This window comes from Saccopteryx bilineata, chromosome 2, assembly GCF_036850765.1.
Source record: "Saccopteryx bilineata isolate mSacBil1 chromosome 2, mSacBil1_pri_phased_curated, whole genome shotgun sequence".
Taxonomy (NCBI): Eukaryota; Metazoa; Chordata; class Mammalia; order Chiroptera; family Emballonuridae; genus Saccopteryx; species Saccopteryx bilineata.
In genome coordinates this window covers 261,040,969-261,059,275 of record NC_089491.1, presented here as the reverse complement: position 1 = coordinate 261,059,275, position 18,307 = coordinate 261,040,969, and the positions used below count along the sequence as shown (strand labels likewise).

At 40.3% G+C, this 18,307-nt stretch overlaps 1 protein-coding gene across 1 annotated transcript in view; it reads left to right on the top strand.

Moving 5' to 3' along the window:
* Positions 1 to 18,307, top strand: part of GRK3 (G protein-coupled receptor kinase 3) — a 107,751-nt gene that overhangs the window by 9,070 nt on the left and 80,374 nt on the right. The window contains exon 2 of the mRNA XM_066260274.1: positions 11,532 to 11,608. Within this exon, the coding sequence (XP_066116371.1) occupies positions 11,532 to 11,608 (77 nt within the window). The remainder of the gene's footprint in view (positions 1 to 11,531; positions 11,609 to 18,307) is intronic.

Sequence of the window (18,307 nt, the reverse complement as noted above, 5' to 3'; positions counted from 1 at the left end):
CCTCCCAACCCTCCCCCCAAAAAAACCCAGTTTTTGTGGTCAGGGATTTCTTAGAGTTTAATAATTTGGTTGATTTTTTTTTTTTTTAATTTCAAGTGGACAACCAGCTAGTATCTTTGTGTTTCTGTCCTTTAAATCAAGTGACCTGCTTTATGGGGGATTGATGTTTTAAATTATTTTTAAAAATCAGGTTACTTTGTATATAAAGATTGTTTTTCTCTGGTCATTTTATCCTGGAAAAGTTTAATGAAGTAGATGGTGGAGATTCCTTCATATGAGATGAGTTTCAGGTTTAGCATTACAGCTTATGGTTAGCTCATGACTATGTGAGGTGGGATGTATGGATCGCAAGACAGCCAGCCAAAGCAAGACTCTTCAAAAGTGGCTCTATCCTGTGCAGACTCTTTCTCCTGCCCTTAGGAAACTTTCTTGAGAACTGGGGTAGAACTTGGATCAGTACTGAAATGATCCTGATGGGAAGTCAACGTGTTGGACTTAACACTTAGTTCCCGCATGTGTATATAACTTACTGAACTGAGGGATGTCTGATACCTTTGTATTTATGCGATGGATTTGAATTGAGAGCAAAAAAAAAGAATGTTGATTCTTTTTAGTACTTATAATTCTCTGTAGGAAGAAGAAGTTTACAAAAGAAAAAAGTTATTCTAGACTTGTCGACATGGAGATATAGAGAGCTGTGCTTTGTTAATTGGGGGGAAACTAGCTCTCTCCTTAGACACTAGTGTCTTTCCTGTGGTCCTGGAGAAGGCCCTCAGCCTTTCTAACTCAGAGGCTAGACCTTCTCGCTGTCCCGAGCATGTCTCTGGCTCTTACTGTGAAATTCACGTCAATCAGCCAAGTCAGCCTGACCAGCCTATTCTCTTCTTGGAGGCTGGTGGTTCTTATTTTAAAATTAAAGACCCTTTTGAGAATCTTATAAAGCTAGAGTCTCCCATTCCCCAGAACACATCAACTCACCTGTTAGATTATCTGAAAAGTCAAACTATAACTAAAATGTAAAATTTGCTGTTTTACACTCAACACTAACTCTCCCAGGAGCCTAGATGCCCGAAGCCTGAGTGGGCAGAGCACTCTGTCCCACAGGTTGCCCTGGAGGTGGGGATGCCCTGCCAGTGAGCGGCTTTGGTGACAACATGTCTTTTTGCATTTCCTTGCTTCCTGTTCTGGGTGGGCAAATCCTGTACTGGGTTTGAAGCCACACTCGCCAGCTCTGCAGTCTGGCATTTCTCTCCCCTTTGTATTATGTGGCGATTTAAAATTTTTATTTTCAGAGGGCAAGTTTTTTTTCTTCTTCTAATTTTCAGATTCTGGGAAATATCGCCACAATACTCATCATCTCTATTTAGAAGGGGGAAGTTCAGGTTCTGAGAGAAACAAAGGGTACAATTGAGCCTCAGTGCAAATTCTGTGCATTTTACTTTATTGAGAGCTGTGCTTTGTTAATTGGGGGGAGACCCCCATATATTAATTGATTGGCTTATTAATAATAAATTAATAATAATTGTTAATTTATTAGAGACTTACAGACTACTTTTGCCACATAAATCATCTTAGAGAAGGAGGTGCTTAGATTTGGGTAGAAGAACATTGCCAGTTTCAAACATGACTAATACAATTGGAAAATGCATTGTCCTCAGTCAACAAAGGGTTATCAACTCAGGCACCTGAAGAGGTGCTCCTGTAGCTTACACGTAATTTCCCTGGTGACACTGATTTAGTAACAAATATATAGGTGATTCCTTAAGAGATAAGATGTTAGGAGTTTCATGTTAAGTAATAGGGTAGTAATCAATAGTGATGGCAATGTTATAAATTAGGAAAGGCTTCATGTCAAGGGATCTTAATATTTCCCTACCCCAAACATTGTTTTGTAATTTCACATGCACCCATATCTTGAAAAACAAATTAAAGTTCCCATTTCTTCCTGTCCCTAAGTAAATGGGTATCCTTGGCTCGAACATACTCACCAGTGACTCTCAATACATAAAGGATTTTCTTATGTTGAACTTGATAATGTTAGTGGTACATTCTGACCTGTGATAGAAAATTAATGAAACAGGTCACATGTTTAACCTTTACGCACAAAGGTGGTTGAGATGTAGAGGGGTAGAGCTCTGTTTGTTGGGAGCACATCAGCGAGCCCATGTGTGACTTGTCTTCTTTACCTAGTGGTGTGTGTTCAGCTATGCCATGTTAACGTGTGCAGGTGAATCTCAGCCTTTTGAATTGCTGCTTGATGTGCCGTCAGATAATTTTGTACCTAACCCTGTGTTCAGAATCACAAGTGCCATCGCAGTGAATGTGCTTACCTGTGTGTCTTAGGACCTGTGGGTTCTATAGAATAGACCCCCATAGAAGAAAATATGGGCATTTTTCGTTTTGCTAGATGATCCCAAGGGGTCTTCTGTACTTTTCAGGGTAAAGAGAGCTGCATTCAGCTTTCTTAATGTTGTTATTTAAAATTATTTCACATAGAGTATATAAATATAGCTGGGTAGTAAGAATTAAGATTTTAACTGTAAACGAAGAGATGCATGAGTATAAGACAAGAGCTAAGTAAAAACCCTGTAAGGTTATATTTGCATTGGAAAGTCATTTTAAATCGTGATTTTCTTTTTCTTTTCAAATATATGTATGTATCATCTCTAGCCATGGAAAAGCCCAAGAAATAACTGTAGTCTCATCTCAGTGGGCACCTGACTCAAGGTGTGGTCAGGGATTGGGCAAGAAGGCTGGGACCTCTGTTTCCTGTTGGATCAGAAAGGAGCCATTCAGGAGTTGGGGTAGGCAGCACGTCTAACAGATGCAGAGGCCAGAAGAAGGGATTCTCCTGGCCAAAGGTGGGACAATTTGAACATCAAAAAAATATGGCTGCCATTGATTAAAATACTCTGTGTCTGTTCAGACCCTTGTGGTCAGGAGAATAATGGACCCCTAAAATGTCCATGCCCTTTTCCTCAGGACCTGTGAATGTGTTATGGTACATGGCAAGAAGGTAGGTAGCAGATGGAATGAGAGTCCCTAATGTGCTGACTTGAGGAGAAAGAGATTGTCCTGGGTTTCCGGCTGGGCCCAGTGTATTACAAGGAAGGCGGGAGAGCCGATGTTAGAGTGACAGAGCATCAGAAGGAGTCACCCTGCCAGTGCTGGTGCTGAGGACAGAATGAGGGCCATGGGCCAAGGAACGTGGGCAGTTTCTAGAAGCCAACAAGGGAAAGGAGATGGCTTCTCCCCCAGAGCCTCTACTGCGTGCACAGTGCTGCTGACACTTTGATCCTAGCCCAGTGAGGCCCATTTTAGGCTTCCGGCCTCCACAACTGTCAGATAATTAAGTTCTGTTCTAAGCCACCAAGTTTGCAGTAAAATGTCATATCAGCAATAGGAAGCAAATATACACATGCTCCCGTCGTAGAGATCCCCAAACAAACAGGAAAGGGAAACTTCCCTTTGCTCACCACTGGCGGTAAAAATAGGGCACCAGCTCTGTCTCTGAATAGTGACACTCAGCCAGGTCAAGAATTAAGGATGTCTCTTGCCTGTCCTTTAAGAACTACATTTTAGCATAACCGAAAAGTCCTGGTTGGTTTTCCTCTATCATCTTCTGTAGAAGAATTAACACCAATGAATTTCTGCAGCAATTTTCACATCACTAAGAAGAAAAAACTCGTGCCTCCTTAGGTAAGGCAATGAGAAGTACCTAGACCATCTAGGGGGAGTTCCTGCCCCCAAAAGGTGGGCTTGGATCGGATCAAGTCTTTAGAGGTCACTTTCAGCTGACAGGAAGTTTGGAGGTAGAGGAACAAAGGAGGAAGCACACAGGTAAATCCATAGTGGGAGACATTGCAGGGATAGATGGCCATCTTGGTCCCTGGTGTGATGATAAAAAGTGGGTACTCTAGGTTAAAGCAGATTTAAGGGATATAACAATCAGATGAATGTGTGATCTTGATTATATCCTGGTTCAAACCCACCATCTGCGTGTAATGAGAGAATCATGGAAATTGAGTATAAAGTGGGTATTAGATCTCCAGGAGTTATTGTTATTTCCAGGGTGGGGCTGGGAGGGACCATGAATTTGGTTTGTATAAAAAAAAATCCATAATTTTTAGAAATGCAAATGGAAGTAGTAAGGATAAAAGGACATGTAGCCTGAGATTTGCTTTAAAAAATGGGGCAAAGTTGGGGGGAAGATAAAAGTAGCAGACTAAAATCTTAATAACTCTTATGATGTGTTGAATGACAATTGTGGGGGTTTGCTGTACTCTACTCTTTTGTGCAATCTTTAAACACAATAGAGCAGGCTCTGGCTGGGTTGCCTAATGGATAGAGCATTGTCTTGGAGTGCTGAGTTGCATGTTTAATCCCTGGTGATGGTATGTACAAGAAGCAACCCATTGCACAACTAAATGGAACAACTCAGTGGAACAAAGAATTGATGTTTCTTTCTCTTTCCTTTTCCCTCTCTCCCTTCCTTTCTCTCTCAAATCAATGGAAAAATAAAAAATAAATGAGAAACAGTAGAGCAAATGGATAGGTGTGAGGATCAACTATATTCTTGCAGGGCTGATGAAAACCTGAGTTGTCCCAATGTCATGTGTAAGCGCACCAGTGACTTAGGATATAAATTCCTAAGACAGCTTCGTACATAGATGCAAAACGTACCACAGTTCCAACAACTTAGACCGAAGGGTGGATGTTGTGCTTTTTGAGAAAGCATCAAATGACTCAGAAACAGGCTCTATGAAAGAAATTGCAAAGCCGTGGGGAGAGTTTTTATTTGCAACCAGAGTCCTGACTAATCCGAGTAGTGCAGACAGATTTACAACCTCTTGCCCCCAAGACTTCTTATAGAAAGTTGAGAAGATGCAAGTAGGCCTTATAAGAGAGAAAGCATAGTGAGACAGGAAACTTTAGAAAATCATATTCGTTTATTCTGAGTAATGAACTTCGCTGAACTTATTCAGTGATGAGTATCATTAAATCCTAGCTCTGATGTGTAAATTAAGCAGGAAAAAAATAATAACCCATGCTATGTAAGATGATCTCCCCCTCTGAGCATGTTTCCATGCCTAGTGAAGTGATGCCACGTCAGTCTCTCTCACTGAAATTACTTGCACAGCTTTCTATTTTTAAATTATTTGGATATTAATTTGTCAAAACATTTCAAAATAAGTACTTTAAAGTAAGTGTTTTCTAATGTGTTGCTCCAAACCAGAGCTCACTGACTGATTACCAAGTAGACCAGTATGAAGAAAGACAAAACTTGGTTAAGAGAAGTCTGAGAAAGCCTGGGTTCGCGGGGAGCTCTGAGGTAGTTCTAGATAGGAGGGTTCCATGCTGGGAAGATGTCAAGGTGCCTCAGATTAACCTGTAAACCCAAGGCATCCAAAGGAGAATTTTAAAGAACCTGACAAGCAGATCCTCATTCATCTAGAAGAGAAAAGTGGGCAAAAGTAACCATTAACATCTTTCTGAAATGAAACAATGGAGATCTCCACCAAATACACAACATTGCTATAGCATTTAAAATGGGGGAATTGGTGCAGGCGCTGGCATGTAAGTGGTACAGCGTGCAAAGTCATAGGTATGCATCTGTTTATATTCATGTATAATATAATTTGAGTTTGGTTTATGTATCAAGTGGCATTTTGAATCTGGGCTGGAGGGGGAGGACAGTGTGTGAAAGCTGGCCATCTAATCAAGTCATAACCCTCCACTTTGTATACAGAAATAAATTTCAGAGTGTTTAATGAGGGAGTCATAAAAATATTGATATTAAGAATAGAAGAACAGGAGAGAATATGTTTTTATTACTGCAGAGTCTAAAGGGGTCTACCAAGCAAACCCAGACCTGCAAACCTATGGAGATTATTACTGGGTACATAGCACAAGCTAAACGTTCTTGTGTGAGTAAAGGTATGAACCAAGTTAAAAGACAAGGCATAAAGAAATTCCATTGGATACTCTTGTATGGAGCCTAGTTTAGTTTGTGAGTCTGTTTGCCTGGATGATGCGCATTTACTGAGGTTCTGGACTGGTTCACGTTGTCTTAGGAAACACCTGGGGAGCAGGAGGCCTGGACTCTGGTGGGGGCAGGGAAGTATGGAGATTGGCACCCAACAAGTCAGCATTTTCACAGGTCGTAGAAAGAAAATGTCATGTGTCAGTTTTTCAGGGGAAATGTTTGCTTTACACAAGCCACAAAAGGCTCAGTATTAATCTCATGGGTGGTCATTTAGGTATTCTTCCCCCAGAGTTAGAAACAAGTGAGTCTAAAGCTGTACATAGACTGCTTGTGGGCTGCCATTTTCCTCTGTGTATTTTTTTAAAAAATTTCTATTTCCTTTGTCTATTTCATTTGGTTATTTGGTGCCAGCTGACTTACAAGGTCCTTCACTAGTGTTCCCATACTTTCTCTCTCACTTTATTTTTGCCAGTGGCCCCTCGGGTCTATAGTTAGCCCTACTGAATGGGGTCTGTAGCCCCTGGAGTTGCTCCTGTAGAATCATGCTTGTCACACTGTATTGGGGCTTCTTGCTTGCTCCACCGGTACCCCGCTAGACAAGGGCTCCTTCGTGGTAGAGACTTGGTGGGACGGGACTTGTTGCGTACTCCTACTGTTGCGCACGGAGCCCGGCTCAAAGGAAGGATGCAGCACGTGTTTTGAAAGAATGGATGATTAAATGCTTTTTTTCAGGTTTCACATACTTATCCATCATTGTAAACCCCAACACAGTGCACCAACACGATTTTCTGCTATGAGAGTGGAAATATTTCTTGGTGAAGTGGGAAATTGTGCAGATGGCTCCTGGAAGACCTTCAGTCTTTCCAGCTTTATTCTGAAACTTTATTTACAACCGTGGACCTTCTTTCTTCACTCCGCTGTGATCTCCATTCACAGAGCAGCACTGGTGTCGATCCCTGGGACCCAGTCTGCTCCAGGGCTCTGGGCTATTCCTTCTGTCCCAGCCGACATCTGAGATGTGCACATGTATATATTTACAATATATATTTATATGTACATGTAAAATATACCTGCTACATATTTATATGTAAATATCACATAGTTATTATAGAAAGCATGTACGTTTGCAGTACGTTGTAGAAAATGATCCAGCAGGGCCCTGGGACGTGCCGGGGAAACTGATGCGAGAAGACTCACCTGTGCAGGAGTTGGGAAGGCATCCTACCTAGCATTAGTGATCCCGACCTGGATCTTGGAAGATGTGTGGGAGGTTTTCATGGAAAGAGAAGCATTAGAGAGAATAATACTTACAGGCTTACTGGGCAGTGAAAAAAATCAAGTGTGGCTGCTATGTGAGAAAGAGTGGCAGGATGTGGTTGATGAGGGGTAGGGGCCCCTTTGGAAATACTCCCTATAATGTGCTAAGGAGTTTGGCCCTTGAAATCTTTGAAATGAAATAAGTACGTGCAGAATGGCTCTTGGAAGAGAGCAGGATGCTCCAGGCTCTCCTGGGGACTCTCCTTGCCTGGGGTTCTTTCCCTCCCTGAGTGCTAATGTCACACAGACAACAGCACAGCAGTAGAATGAAGCTGCTTATGTATTTGTTGCCAATTCAGTAGCATTTTGATAATAAGTGAGTGGATTCTTCTAAAATGATTATTGTAACCAATTTGAAGGGACAGTTTTGATCAGGAAGGTTTAGTAGCTTTGATTTAGGTCAACTGATACATTAGTTTGCCCTTCAGATTGCATCTGTTCAGGGATGACTTGTATATGATGATGGGTCTTTTTGGCCAGTGAAATTCAAGTACATTCCATGTCACTTTAATATCGGGTAATGTGTTGCCAAGAAAAAGGCACTAAAAACATGATGTGGATTGTCAAAATGTTGTAGGAAAAAACCCACAAAGGAATTCACATTTAGCTTAATTGGGTCGTGATCTTCTGAATGTAAATTGTCTCATGCTGAATTGCCCAATGCTATGTAAATTATATGCAAGACTTTTCTGCCAAAGATCTGTTGAACCCAGGAAACTTGAGAGGAGTTGACATTAAACTGAACTAGATACTTTTACAGACTCTTCAGGCAGTCTTATCTGGCAGAGTTTGATGGTTTTGAATGCAGTGGTGAAGTTTCTTATTGTGACTTGGATAACATAACTCTCTGATGTGTGTTTAATGAATAGTTAGCGGAAAATATTTAGTACCTGAAAATGAAAAATGCAACTTCCTTTTGGAGGAATTGACTCTTGGTATGACAGCTTAGTCATCTTATCTTTTAAAACAATCTGCCTTGGGGTTCCTTGGTGGTCGGTAATGATGACAACTCTCATTTGTGTGGTGCTTCTAATAAGCTCTCTTACCATCTTGCTTGGTCTTCGCAACTGTTTTATGAGCCACTATTTTTTTAGTATGACATATAACATGTTGTATGTTATTTGAAACGTTTGTTTAATTGTATTTTATTCTGGATATTAGAAAAAAACAAAATTCATAAAAAATATAGAGGCTTTTAATAACAGGAGCTATCTATGGTAACTAGGTAATAAATATTATAGTTTCTCTGCTTGTAAGGTGTGAAAGTACAACTCAGCTTGCCTATTCTTTGGCCAGTAGAGAGCAGATACCTGGTAGCTAGTCTTTCAACTACAGTAGTAGTAGAAAAAATTAAAAATTAAAAAATTATTTTGTGTTTATGTAACAGGACCGGTTATGTAGCAGGTCATGAGAGGTAGAATTGATCTATGTCCAACTAGTTGATAGTAAATGAAAAAAAGCCCCCACACTCGGCCTCTCCAGTCACTACAGGGAGTCCTTAGGTTACAACAGTCTCAACCTGTGATGTTTAGAGTTTATGACGCTCACTTCCATAAAAACATTAAAAAATTGAGACGTGAGTGTTTTGGCTTTTGCTGTTAGTGTCACACTTAACGGACTACGTGGGCAAAGTAGTTTGGTTGCGGCGGTGGAAGAATACGCAGTAATGCGACCCACGAGTGCGGGAGTTGGCACCCCCCCTCCCCCTACGCTTACCTACGCCATTTTAGACTGTTAAAAGCACAAGTGTTTGGCTTGTGTTAGGATAGGGTGTGTTTTGACTTACACCAAAATTTGGGTTATGTCACTGTCATAGGCATGTAACTGTTGTAACCCGAGGACTCCCTGTATTTGTGTAAGGACAGATATAAAGGTCAATGCAACAGGTTAGTTCAGAAATAGACCTAAGCCTACTTAGTGTTGAATCTGCTAAAATGCCAAGGTAGTTCAATGGGGAAAGAATGATTTTTTCAACACTGATGCTGGAACAATTAAGTATTATAAGGAGAAAAAGAACTTCAGTCTCACTTTGTATCATACACAGAAATTGGATCTTAGACCTGAACACAAAAGCTAAAACTTAAACATTTCTCAAGGAAAATGTAGGTTAAAATCTCCACGACCTTGGGATGTGAAAGATTTCCGAGCGCAGAGTGTCCTCCAGAAAAAGAAGTTAAACCGGAACTCGTTTATTCCATACTTCTGTTCTTAGAACTTCATGAAGAAAATAAAGACACAATGTGCAGACTGGGAGAAACTATTATCACATACGCTGATACAGAACTTGTTTCCAGACTATGTAAAGAAATTTTACAACTGAGTTATAAGACAAATAACTCAATTAAAAGATAGACAAAAGATTTCATCACACACATCATAAAAGAAGATACACGTATTCTGATAATCGTGTTCAAACATCCTCAACATCATTATTCATTAGGGAAATGCGAATTCAAGTACAGATCAATATAAGATGCCACTACACACCCAACAGAGCAGCTAAATCGAAAAAGACTGACAACCAAAGTCCTGGCAAGGAATGTAGACCAACTAGAGCTTCATCCATTGTTGAAGGGGATGTAGCAGTGCGTAACCAGTTTGGAATCTAGTTCAGCACTTTTTCATAATGTTAAGTATATTTTACCATATAACTAATAGTTTCACTTCTAGATATTTACCCATGAAAAATGAGAACACGAGCTCATAAAAAAAGACTCACTCACAAATATTTAAAGTGGCTTTATTCATAATAGCCCTAACCTGAAAACAACCCATATGTCTGTCAACATGTGAATGGGTAAATGAATGGTGAAGTACAATGACATACTACTTGGCAATACAAGAGAACTAAGTACTTATGCACACAGCAATATGGATGAAGCTTGCTTATGCCCAGAGGAAGAAGCCAGACCAAAGACAATGTGTTGTATGATTTTGTTTATATTAAATTCTCAAACTGGGGCAGGTAACCTGTATTAAAAGAATGGAGATCAGTGGTTGCCTGGATCCCAGTAGAAGGGGAGATTAACTGCAAAGAGGCACCTTTTGGGGTGATAGAAATATTTGATATCTCCATTAGGATAGTGGTTTACAAGTGAGAACTCATTTAATGGTGCACTTGAACATACATTTAATTATATTTATATATAAATGATGCCTCAATTAGTTTGTTTTAAAAAGTGAAAAAAGCAATGCTTAAATTGCTGCCCATCAATGGATGATAGTGTCAATTTCTACACTTTCCATTTGGATAATCTCTTTTGGGTTCACTTACTGAATGATCCTTCCTTTCCTGACTTTTCTGCCTTGCTACTTCTACTATATAGCAGAGTTCCATGGCACATGTGGTCAGTTTATGTGCTTTCTATTCCATTTCATTGATCAACTTGTTTATCCTGTCTTAATTCTTTTAGCCTCATAATGAGCCCTATTATTGTCCTTCTCTTTAGTCAGAAATGTTTTGGCTGTTTTTTTTTTTAATTGAATTTATTGGGGTGACTCTGGTTAATATAATTATGTTTTTGCTATTCTCAAGCGTGTGTTGTGTTGTATACATTTCATAAAGAGTGGCTATGCTCCTGTGCTCCATAAAGAAGTCCACTGGGATATTAATGAGGGACTATATAGATTTTATCGATAAATTTGGGTAGACTTTGAAATTTGGAATATTAAATCTTTTTGTTCATAACCACTGTATATCTTTTATTTATTAAGCTCTTCAGTAATGTCTCTTTATGTATATGTCTCTTTTTGTAATTTTCTCTATAAAGTTTCTGTACTACTTTGAATTTATTTCAAGACATTTGATGTTTTCTATTTTCTCGTGAAATATTTCTTCTAATTACGTTTTCTTGCAGGTTTTTTTTTGGTTGTTGTTGCTGTGCAGAGATGTGATTTTAAAAAAATATTAATCTTATATCCAGAGAACTTGAACTCTTGTTTCAAAAAGCTCATTAACTGATGAACAGCCTTAGTTACATGTACGCACGCTTGCGTGTTTGGGAAAGCGGTGGCGTTAAGGATGCCCATGCTCCAAGGCTGGAGCTGTGATGTTCCCAGCTGGAGTTCAAGCCAGTTATTCTTGCAGTCATGGATGTCGAGTCAGAGGGGTCTCTCATGGAGCCAATATCCTCGAGTTATAACCTGTATCCATGTATTTTCCATTTTAGTGATAGTTACGCATGGTTCAGACTGTCATTGTTAAAAATGTGTCGCTCCTCTCTTTTAGTATCCGGAGCGTGATGCAGAAGTATCTGGAGGAGAGAAACGAAATAACCTTCGACAAGATTTTCAATCAGAAAATTGGTAAGTCCTGCGTGTTCCCTCAGCATACTGTAACTTCAGTAGTGACATCGGGTGACACTGCGGTAAGGACAGCATGCAGTCCCCAAAGCTTTACGTGCTTTATCCTTCAAGCGGGGACTGGAGGAAATCTCATGTAAATTAATTGGGTACCTAATGATCACTTATATTCTCAGTAATATGTCTTGTGAATAAGCTAGTGAGAAACAAGGCTAGTTTGATTCAAGGTTTTGAGGAAATTTGGGAGGTTGCCAAAATGGGGTACTTGGTGACCAGAAAAAAGCTATCTCTGTTGAGACTTACTTCTAAGACCCTCAGCTTTTCTTGATGCTGTTGTGCTGTCTCTGGTCACAAGGGTTGGGCTGTGTCTTCACAGACATCACCCCACTCTCATGCTTGGCTATCTCCTTCCAAAGTGTAGAGCTGGGTCACTTGATCTTGGCGTTTCTCATGGGTTTACAGGTTTTGTATGCCATTCATTCTCCTCAGTTCCACATCAGTGACTTTTATTCCTGTGACCCTGTTCAGAGTTTGTACCTAGCAGGTCACCAGAACACCCCCCCTGTGGTATACACAGCGGTCAAGGACCTCTGGCAGTGCCCAACTATGGCTGATGCTGGTCCTGGCTCATGCAGACGTGCAGTTGTGTAGAAGTGTGCCGTGGCTGCCACAGTTAGTGCCTAGAGAAATTAGGGCTGAGCGGAATTGCTTTAATGTGGAGTTTCAAGTCCAGTGAGGAAATGAGGTGTGTTCTCACCTGCCTGCTGAGAGGCTGACCGTTTCTTTAGAGGTGACTATTAGCGGCTTTAAGTAAGAGCTTTAGTCTATATACTTTTTCCCCCATTCCAAAAAATCGGTCCCTGCTGTCCAGAAGTTTTCAAAAGAATATTTTATTCTCAGCTAGGGTGGATTCATCATTTGGTCTGCTAGCTGGCTAGTTGTTCATTTGTTCATAGTGATGTGATAAACATAATCTAGGATTTTTACATGAAATCACAGAGAACGGATGCCCCCTTTCCGTCATTCTTTCGACCTTGCTGGCCTCTCACGGTCACCCAGGTAAGCTTGCTGAGGAACTGAGGTTTTGTTTTTCAATTATTTCACTAGTAGAGGACATGACTGAAATTTCAAGAATTTAAGGTCTTATTGCAGTTTCCTGGATCTCTAATTCTGCATTCCACTCTGTTTCCATGATTCATAAACTAAGACTGACCTCTTTGAGACCGAATATTCTTAGAAATAATCCAGGGTTGCCCCTCCATATCCACGCAAGGATGTGTAGATGCAGGTCGGTGATGTGACTTGTCCTGATTCACAGTTCTCTATTCTGATTATTCTTTGAAGCCTGTTGGACAGGAAACAATGAACAGAAAATGTGCTGTAGAAGGTCACCTGGTAAGAACTGGATAGGTTTTCTTCAAAAAGAGTTACGGTTCTCTTTTTGGTCAAGTAAACTAGAAATCAGAACAGAAAATCTTTGGATTTTTGTAAATCAATTTGTACCAACTCTACAAAAATTAGCCAGTCTGTTACAGTGACCTGCAGTAGCTTCTGTGGTAACCCATGGAGCCTCGTGGTGAGAAGGTGGGTGACGTGGTCTGAATGAAGGGTAGCTTGTCTCTGCTCCGAGGACAATGTGTGGGGAGTTCACGGCCCTTAACCGCATGCCGATGTGTCAGCCTAATCACCAGGATCTGGTTGGGAACAGATTAGTTAAAAGCATTTGGCTTTTATCTTATTTTGTATTGCTGCTCCTCACTGTTTTACTGTCATCTGTATGAATGTTCCTGCTACTTCTGATTGTGCACCAAAAAGAAAAGGAAAACTCTCATGGTAACCAGAGAGAGAAGCACGGTGTCTTTGAGAGGCAAGGGGAAAAAAGAATTAATTAATTGTTAAAAAAAAATGAAAACAGCATAAAAAATATAAAAATTTACATTTTTAAAATTTAGTTTTATTTGTAAAAATGTATATACTTAATAACATTTTAAATTTAAAAATATATTTAGGTATGTTTTACACAGCATAAAATTCACCCATTATATATAGCTCAGTAGTTTTCCTTTAGAGTATTCCCTGAGCTGTGTAATTGTTACCACACTCTTATTTTAGAACATCTTCAACTCCCCCTCTAGAGAAACTCCCTGCCCTTTAGCAGTCACTCCTCATTTTCCCCTCCCCACCTCTGGGTACCACTAACCCAATGGCTCCTCTCTGTTTGCCTGTTGGACACTCCAAATGAATGGAATCCCGCAGTATGTGGTCTTTTGCATCGAGCTCTGATCATATAGTATTTGGAAGGTTCACCCATGTTGTGTGTAGCACCTGTCAGGACTTCTTTCCTCTTTATGCTCGATAATATTCCATTGTACGAATATGCCACACTGTGCCATTCATTAATTGCTGGATGCTTGGGTTGTTTCCACTTTGTGTCTGTTGTGAATAATGCTGCTATGAGAGGAAGATCCTTTTTCACATACAGTTTGTGCGAGTGGTCCCCTGCAATGAAGACATACAGGTGGGTGGATGGTGACAAGCCTGTTTCCCCTGTACCTCTCTTCTGCACTTGAAATGCACTGAGGATTCTTTCTCCCTTTGTGCTTTCTGCTCCTTGCTCTCCCCTCTGTAACCCCCAGCACACATGCAGCCCCCCAGACATGTCCTTTCCATTGTTTTGATTAAAACCCTACCTGACATAGGCCCCAGGAGCCTTAGCTTCAGCCACGCTGACTCTTCTCCAAGAGCTCCTGCATTGGACACTGATGGTTTGTGAATTTTATCTCAGTTAAGGTGCTAAAATATTAAAAATGGTTTAAATAAGTAATTCCTTTTTCCCTTCCTTCTGATTTGTGAGCTTGGAGCTGGTCAGGAGAAGTAAGTTTATACTTAGAAGCTCACAGGGAAGAATAGTGACTGATTGGTGTCCGGGCTGGGGGGGGGCAGAGTGCACAGTAAAGATGGACATAGATCTGTAATTATGTAGCTGTGTAGTTAACGTGTGCCTCTGCTTGTCTGTCTGGACCCGCTTTTGTATGTGGTGTTCTCATTTTCTGGCTGGCATTAGGGACTGGGGAAGAGTGGGAGATGGGCCGTGTAGGGGTAAGTCGGTCTCCCTCTCCAGGTCTGCATTCCCACTTCGGCACCCGTCTTTCTCCCTTGGTCTCTCCCATGTGTTCTCTCTGCTCCTTTCGGTGACAGTCCTCCGTGTTTTGCTTGTTGATGTCTGTGTTACCCCTCACAGCTTTTCTGTGGTTCTCTAGTTTCTCTTTCAGCCCTTTATCTGCCCCTCCACCTCCACCTCCACCTTTCAACTCCTTTTCTCACTTCTCATGCCCTACCAGTACCTCTTCCTACCAGTGGTTAGCGCAGGGTTTGGGGGACGCTCTTCAATGTGGGTTGTAGCCAATTTGTAAGAATGTTTTGTGACATGAAAAGAGGAGGAACCTTTCATTTACTTGGCCTGTGAGTCTGTGCTGAGGTATTGGGTAATTGGCAGACCTGTGGGCTATGCCATGAACTGGTGGTTATTTCATTAGTTTTCTTACCAATAAAGGCAGAGATAATAATAGTAGCTACTTCATAAGACTGTTGTGAGGATTCAGCAGGAAATGCTTGTGAAGCTCTTGACACGATGATTTGTTCTCAGCAGATGCTGAATGAGCGAAAGCTCTTAAGTGGAATTGTTTATTATAAACATATTTCATCATCTACAAAAATGGACTAGAATAACCAACCCCCAAACAAATACATCACCCAGATTCAAAATTCTTCAGCATTTTGCTATAATTTCTTTGTTCATCCCCTCTTTTTGTAGTTGCCAAAATATTTTAAAGCAATTAGTAAAATCATGACATCTCAGTCCTATATATTATACATCTCCTAAAGATATGGAAGTTTCTTATACAACCTCAATGCCTTTATCCCAACCAATGAAAATTTATGATGATTCTTACTAGACTTCAATACTGAGTTTATATTCAAAAATTTTTGGCTAACATGCCTTTTTATTCTTGGTTTGTTTGAATCAGGATCCAGATATTCTTGTATTATTCTTGTTAATAATGTCCCTTTTAATCAACAGCCCGTGCCCCCTGCCTGCCTTCCCCCACACAGGTAGTTGACTTATTGAAGAAACTGGGCCAAGTGTATCACAGAATGTTCCACATTCTGGATTTTTCTGTTTGCTTCTTCATGGCATTATTTAAATCACCCTTCTCTTTCCTTTAGCGTAAACTGAGAGTGAGCGCTAACAGCTCGATTAGACTTAGGTTTGGCCTTTTTGAGTAAGAGTCTGTCACAGGTGAAGCTGTGAGCTTTGTAGCAGGAGAGACACCACATGGAGTTGTCACTCTGGAGTCGTGTCATGAAAGTGAGCTCAGGTGTGGCCAGCTCTCAAGTTCCTCATTCAGCTGCCATCTGCCATGTCTTTTTCATTGACTATCTCTGCTTAAATCAGTCATTTCATCAAGGAGTTGCAAGATGGCGAGTTTTCTAATTATGCGTGTCCTCCCACATTTATTACTTGTGCTCATCAACTGGAGCTCTTCAGTTGCCTTTAAATGTAGTTCATGGAGGAAAGGCAGGTGTGGTTGGGAGAATTCTAAAACAACCCCAGTGACCTTCACCTCCTAGCATTACTACTGAAAGAAATTTTGCAGACCTAACTAAGGTTGTGATCTGGGTGGGCTTAATCTGCTCTCTCCATCATAAAGCACGAGAGATTTCTGCTCACTGTTGCTGGCTGTGCAGATAGAGGGGGGCACACGAGAAGAAATTTTGGGGCGACTTCTGGGAGCTGACAGGCAGCCAGGAATCAGGGACCTCAGTCTTCCAGTCATGGGAACTGAATTCTGCTAACAACTTGAATGAGTGTGGGAGCGGATTCTTTCCTGAAGCCTCTTGATAGGAGCTCAGCTTGCCAACTCCTGATTTTGGCCTCACAAGACCCTAAGGAGAAAACCTGGACTTGTGAGATAAAGGATGGATGTTGTTTAAAAGTCACCCACTTTGTGGTAGTTTAATACATGGCAATAGGAAACAAATACAGTAGGATAGATGCTCAATTCTTTGTGGTTAATTGCCAATTTTTAGAATAAAGGAGTGAGGGCCGCCTTTATCCTCCTTCTCTTTCTTACACAGAAATGATGTCTTAATGTGGATTAATTAAGTTGATTCCTAATTTGCTGTCAGTAAAATTTACATATTTAAGTAATGACCCATTGTTCTTGCTTTGGCTTATTGAAGGAAAGGAATAGTTTTAAAGGGATGCTGGTTATTGAATAGACAGTAAAATCAATTTGTCAGTGGTGGTCAAGATAATTTTGTTAACAATTTTCTTCTATAATATATATTGAAATGATAATTCATCATACGCATGTGAGGTGCATGGCATTTGATAAATTTCATCTGTCTGTCAACAGTCTATTTAGCTTCTCTGCCTGTGTACTCTCTTCTATTAGAGGAGGATGTTTCTGATTATGAGGAGACTCCAAAGTAGATACTTATGCATGAGGTATGTGAACTGTTACTGTCCTGTATAAAGAACATCACCGTTAATGTAATATTACATCAATGTTACAGACATTTCATTTTATAATACTGACTTCAGATCTTAATCCAGAATTTAAATATTAATCTTTTCGAATGGGTTTTCAATAATGTCTGAAATGTGATTTTGGGTCAAAACAAACCTTTGCAATTTTAACTTTTTTTTGAAAGACAGCTTTATTGAGGTATGGTATTACATGCCATAAAATTCACCCATTGTAAGTTATAATTTGATGAGTTACAGTTTGATGAGTTTTAGTAAATTTACAGAGTTGTGTAACCGTTACCACGCTCCCGTTTCAAAACATTTCCACTCCTTAAAGAGGCTCCCTGTGCCCATTGGCAGTCACTCCCTGTTCCCATCCCGGCTCCCAGCAGCCATTAATCTGCCTTCTGTCTCCGCAGTCATTTGCCTTTTCTGAACATCTCGTATAAATGGAATCTTACAGTATGTAGACTCTAGTTTTTTGCATCTGGCTTCTTTAATCTAGCGTATGGTTTTGGTTTGGTTTCATTTATGTTGTGGGTGTACCCAGTGCTTCATTCTTTTGCTGCTAATATTCCCATTACGTGATAGACCACATTCTTTTTTTTATCCACTCACCTGTTGATGGACATTTGGATTATTCTCACTTTGTGTCTGTTACGAACAATGCTTCTGTGAACTTTCATGTACAAGAGTGGACATGTGTGTTTTCATTTCTCTTGACTGTGTAACTAACTAGGAGTGGAATTGCTGGGTTAAATGGTAAATTTAGGTTTAACTTCTTAAGGAATTACTGTTTTTCATAGTGACTGTACCATTTTACATTCTCACTGTCACTATATGAGAGTCTCAGGTTTGCTGTGGTCTCGATGCTTGCTGTTGTCTGTCTTTTTGCTTATAGCATTCTAGTGGTTAAGATGTGGTACTTCAGCCCTGGTCAAGTAGCTCAGTTAGTTAGAGCATCATCCCAATATACCAACATTATAGCTTCCATCCCCTGTCAGGGCACACACAAGAATCAACCCACGAACGCATAAATAAGTGGAACAACAAATCGGTCTCATTCTCTCTAAAAATCACTCAATAAATTAAAAAAAATTTTTAATGTTAAAAAAAAGTGGTACTTCATTGTAGTATTGATTTGCATTTCCCTCACAGTTAATGACATC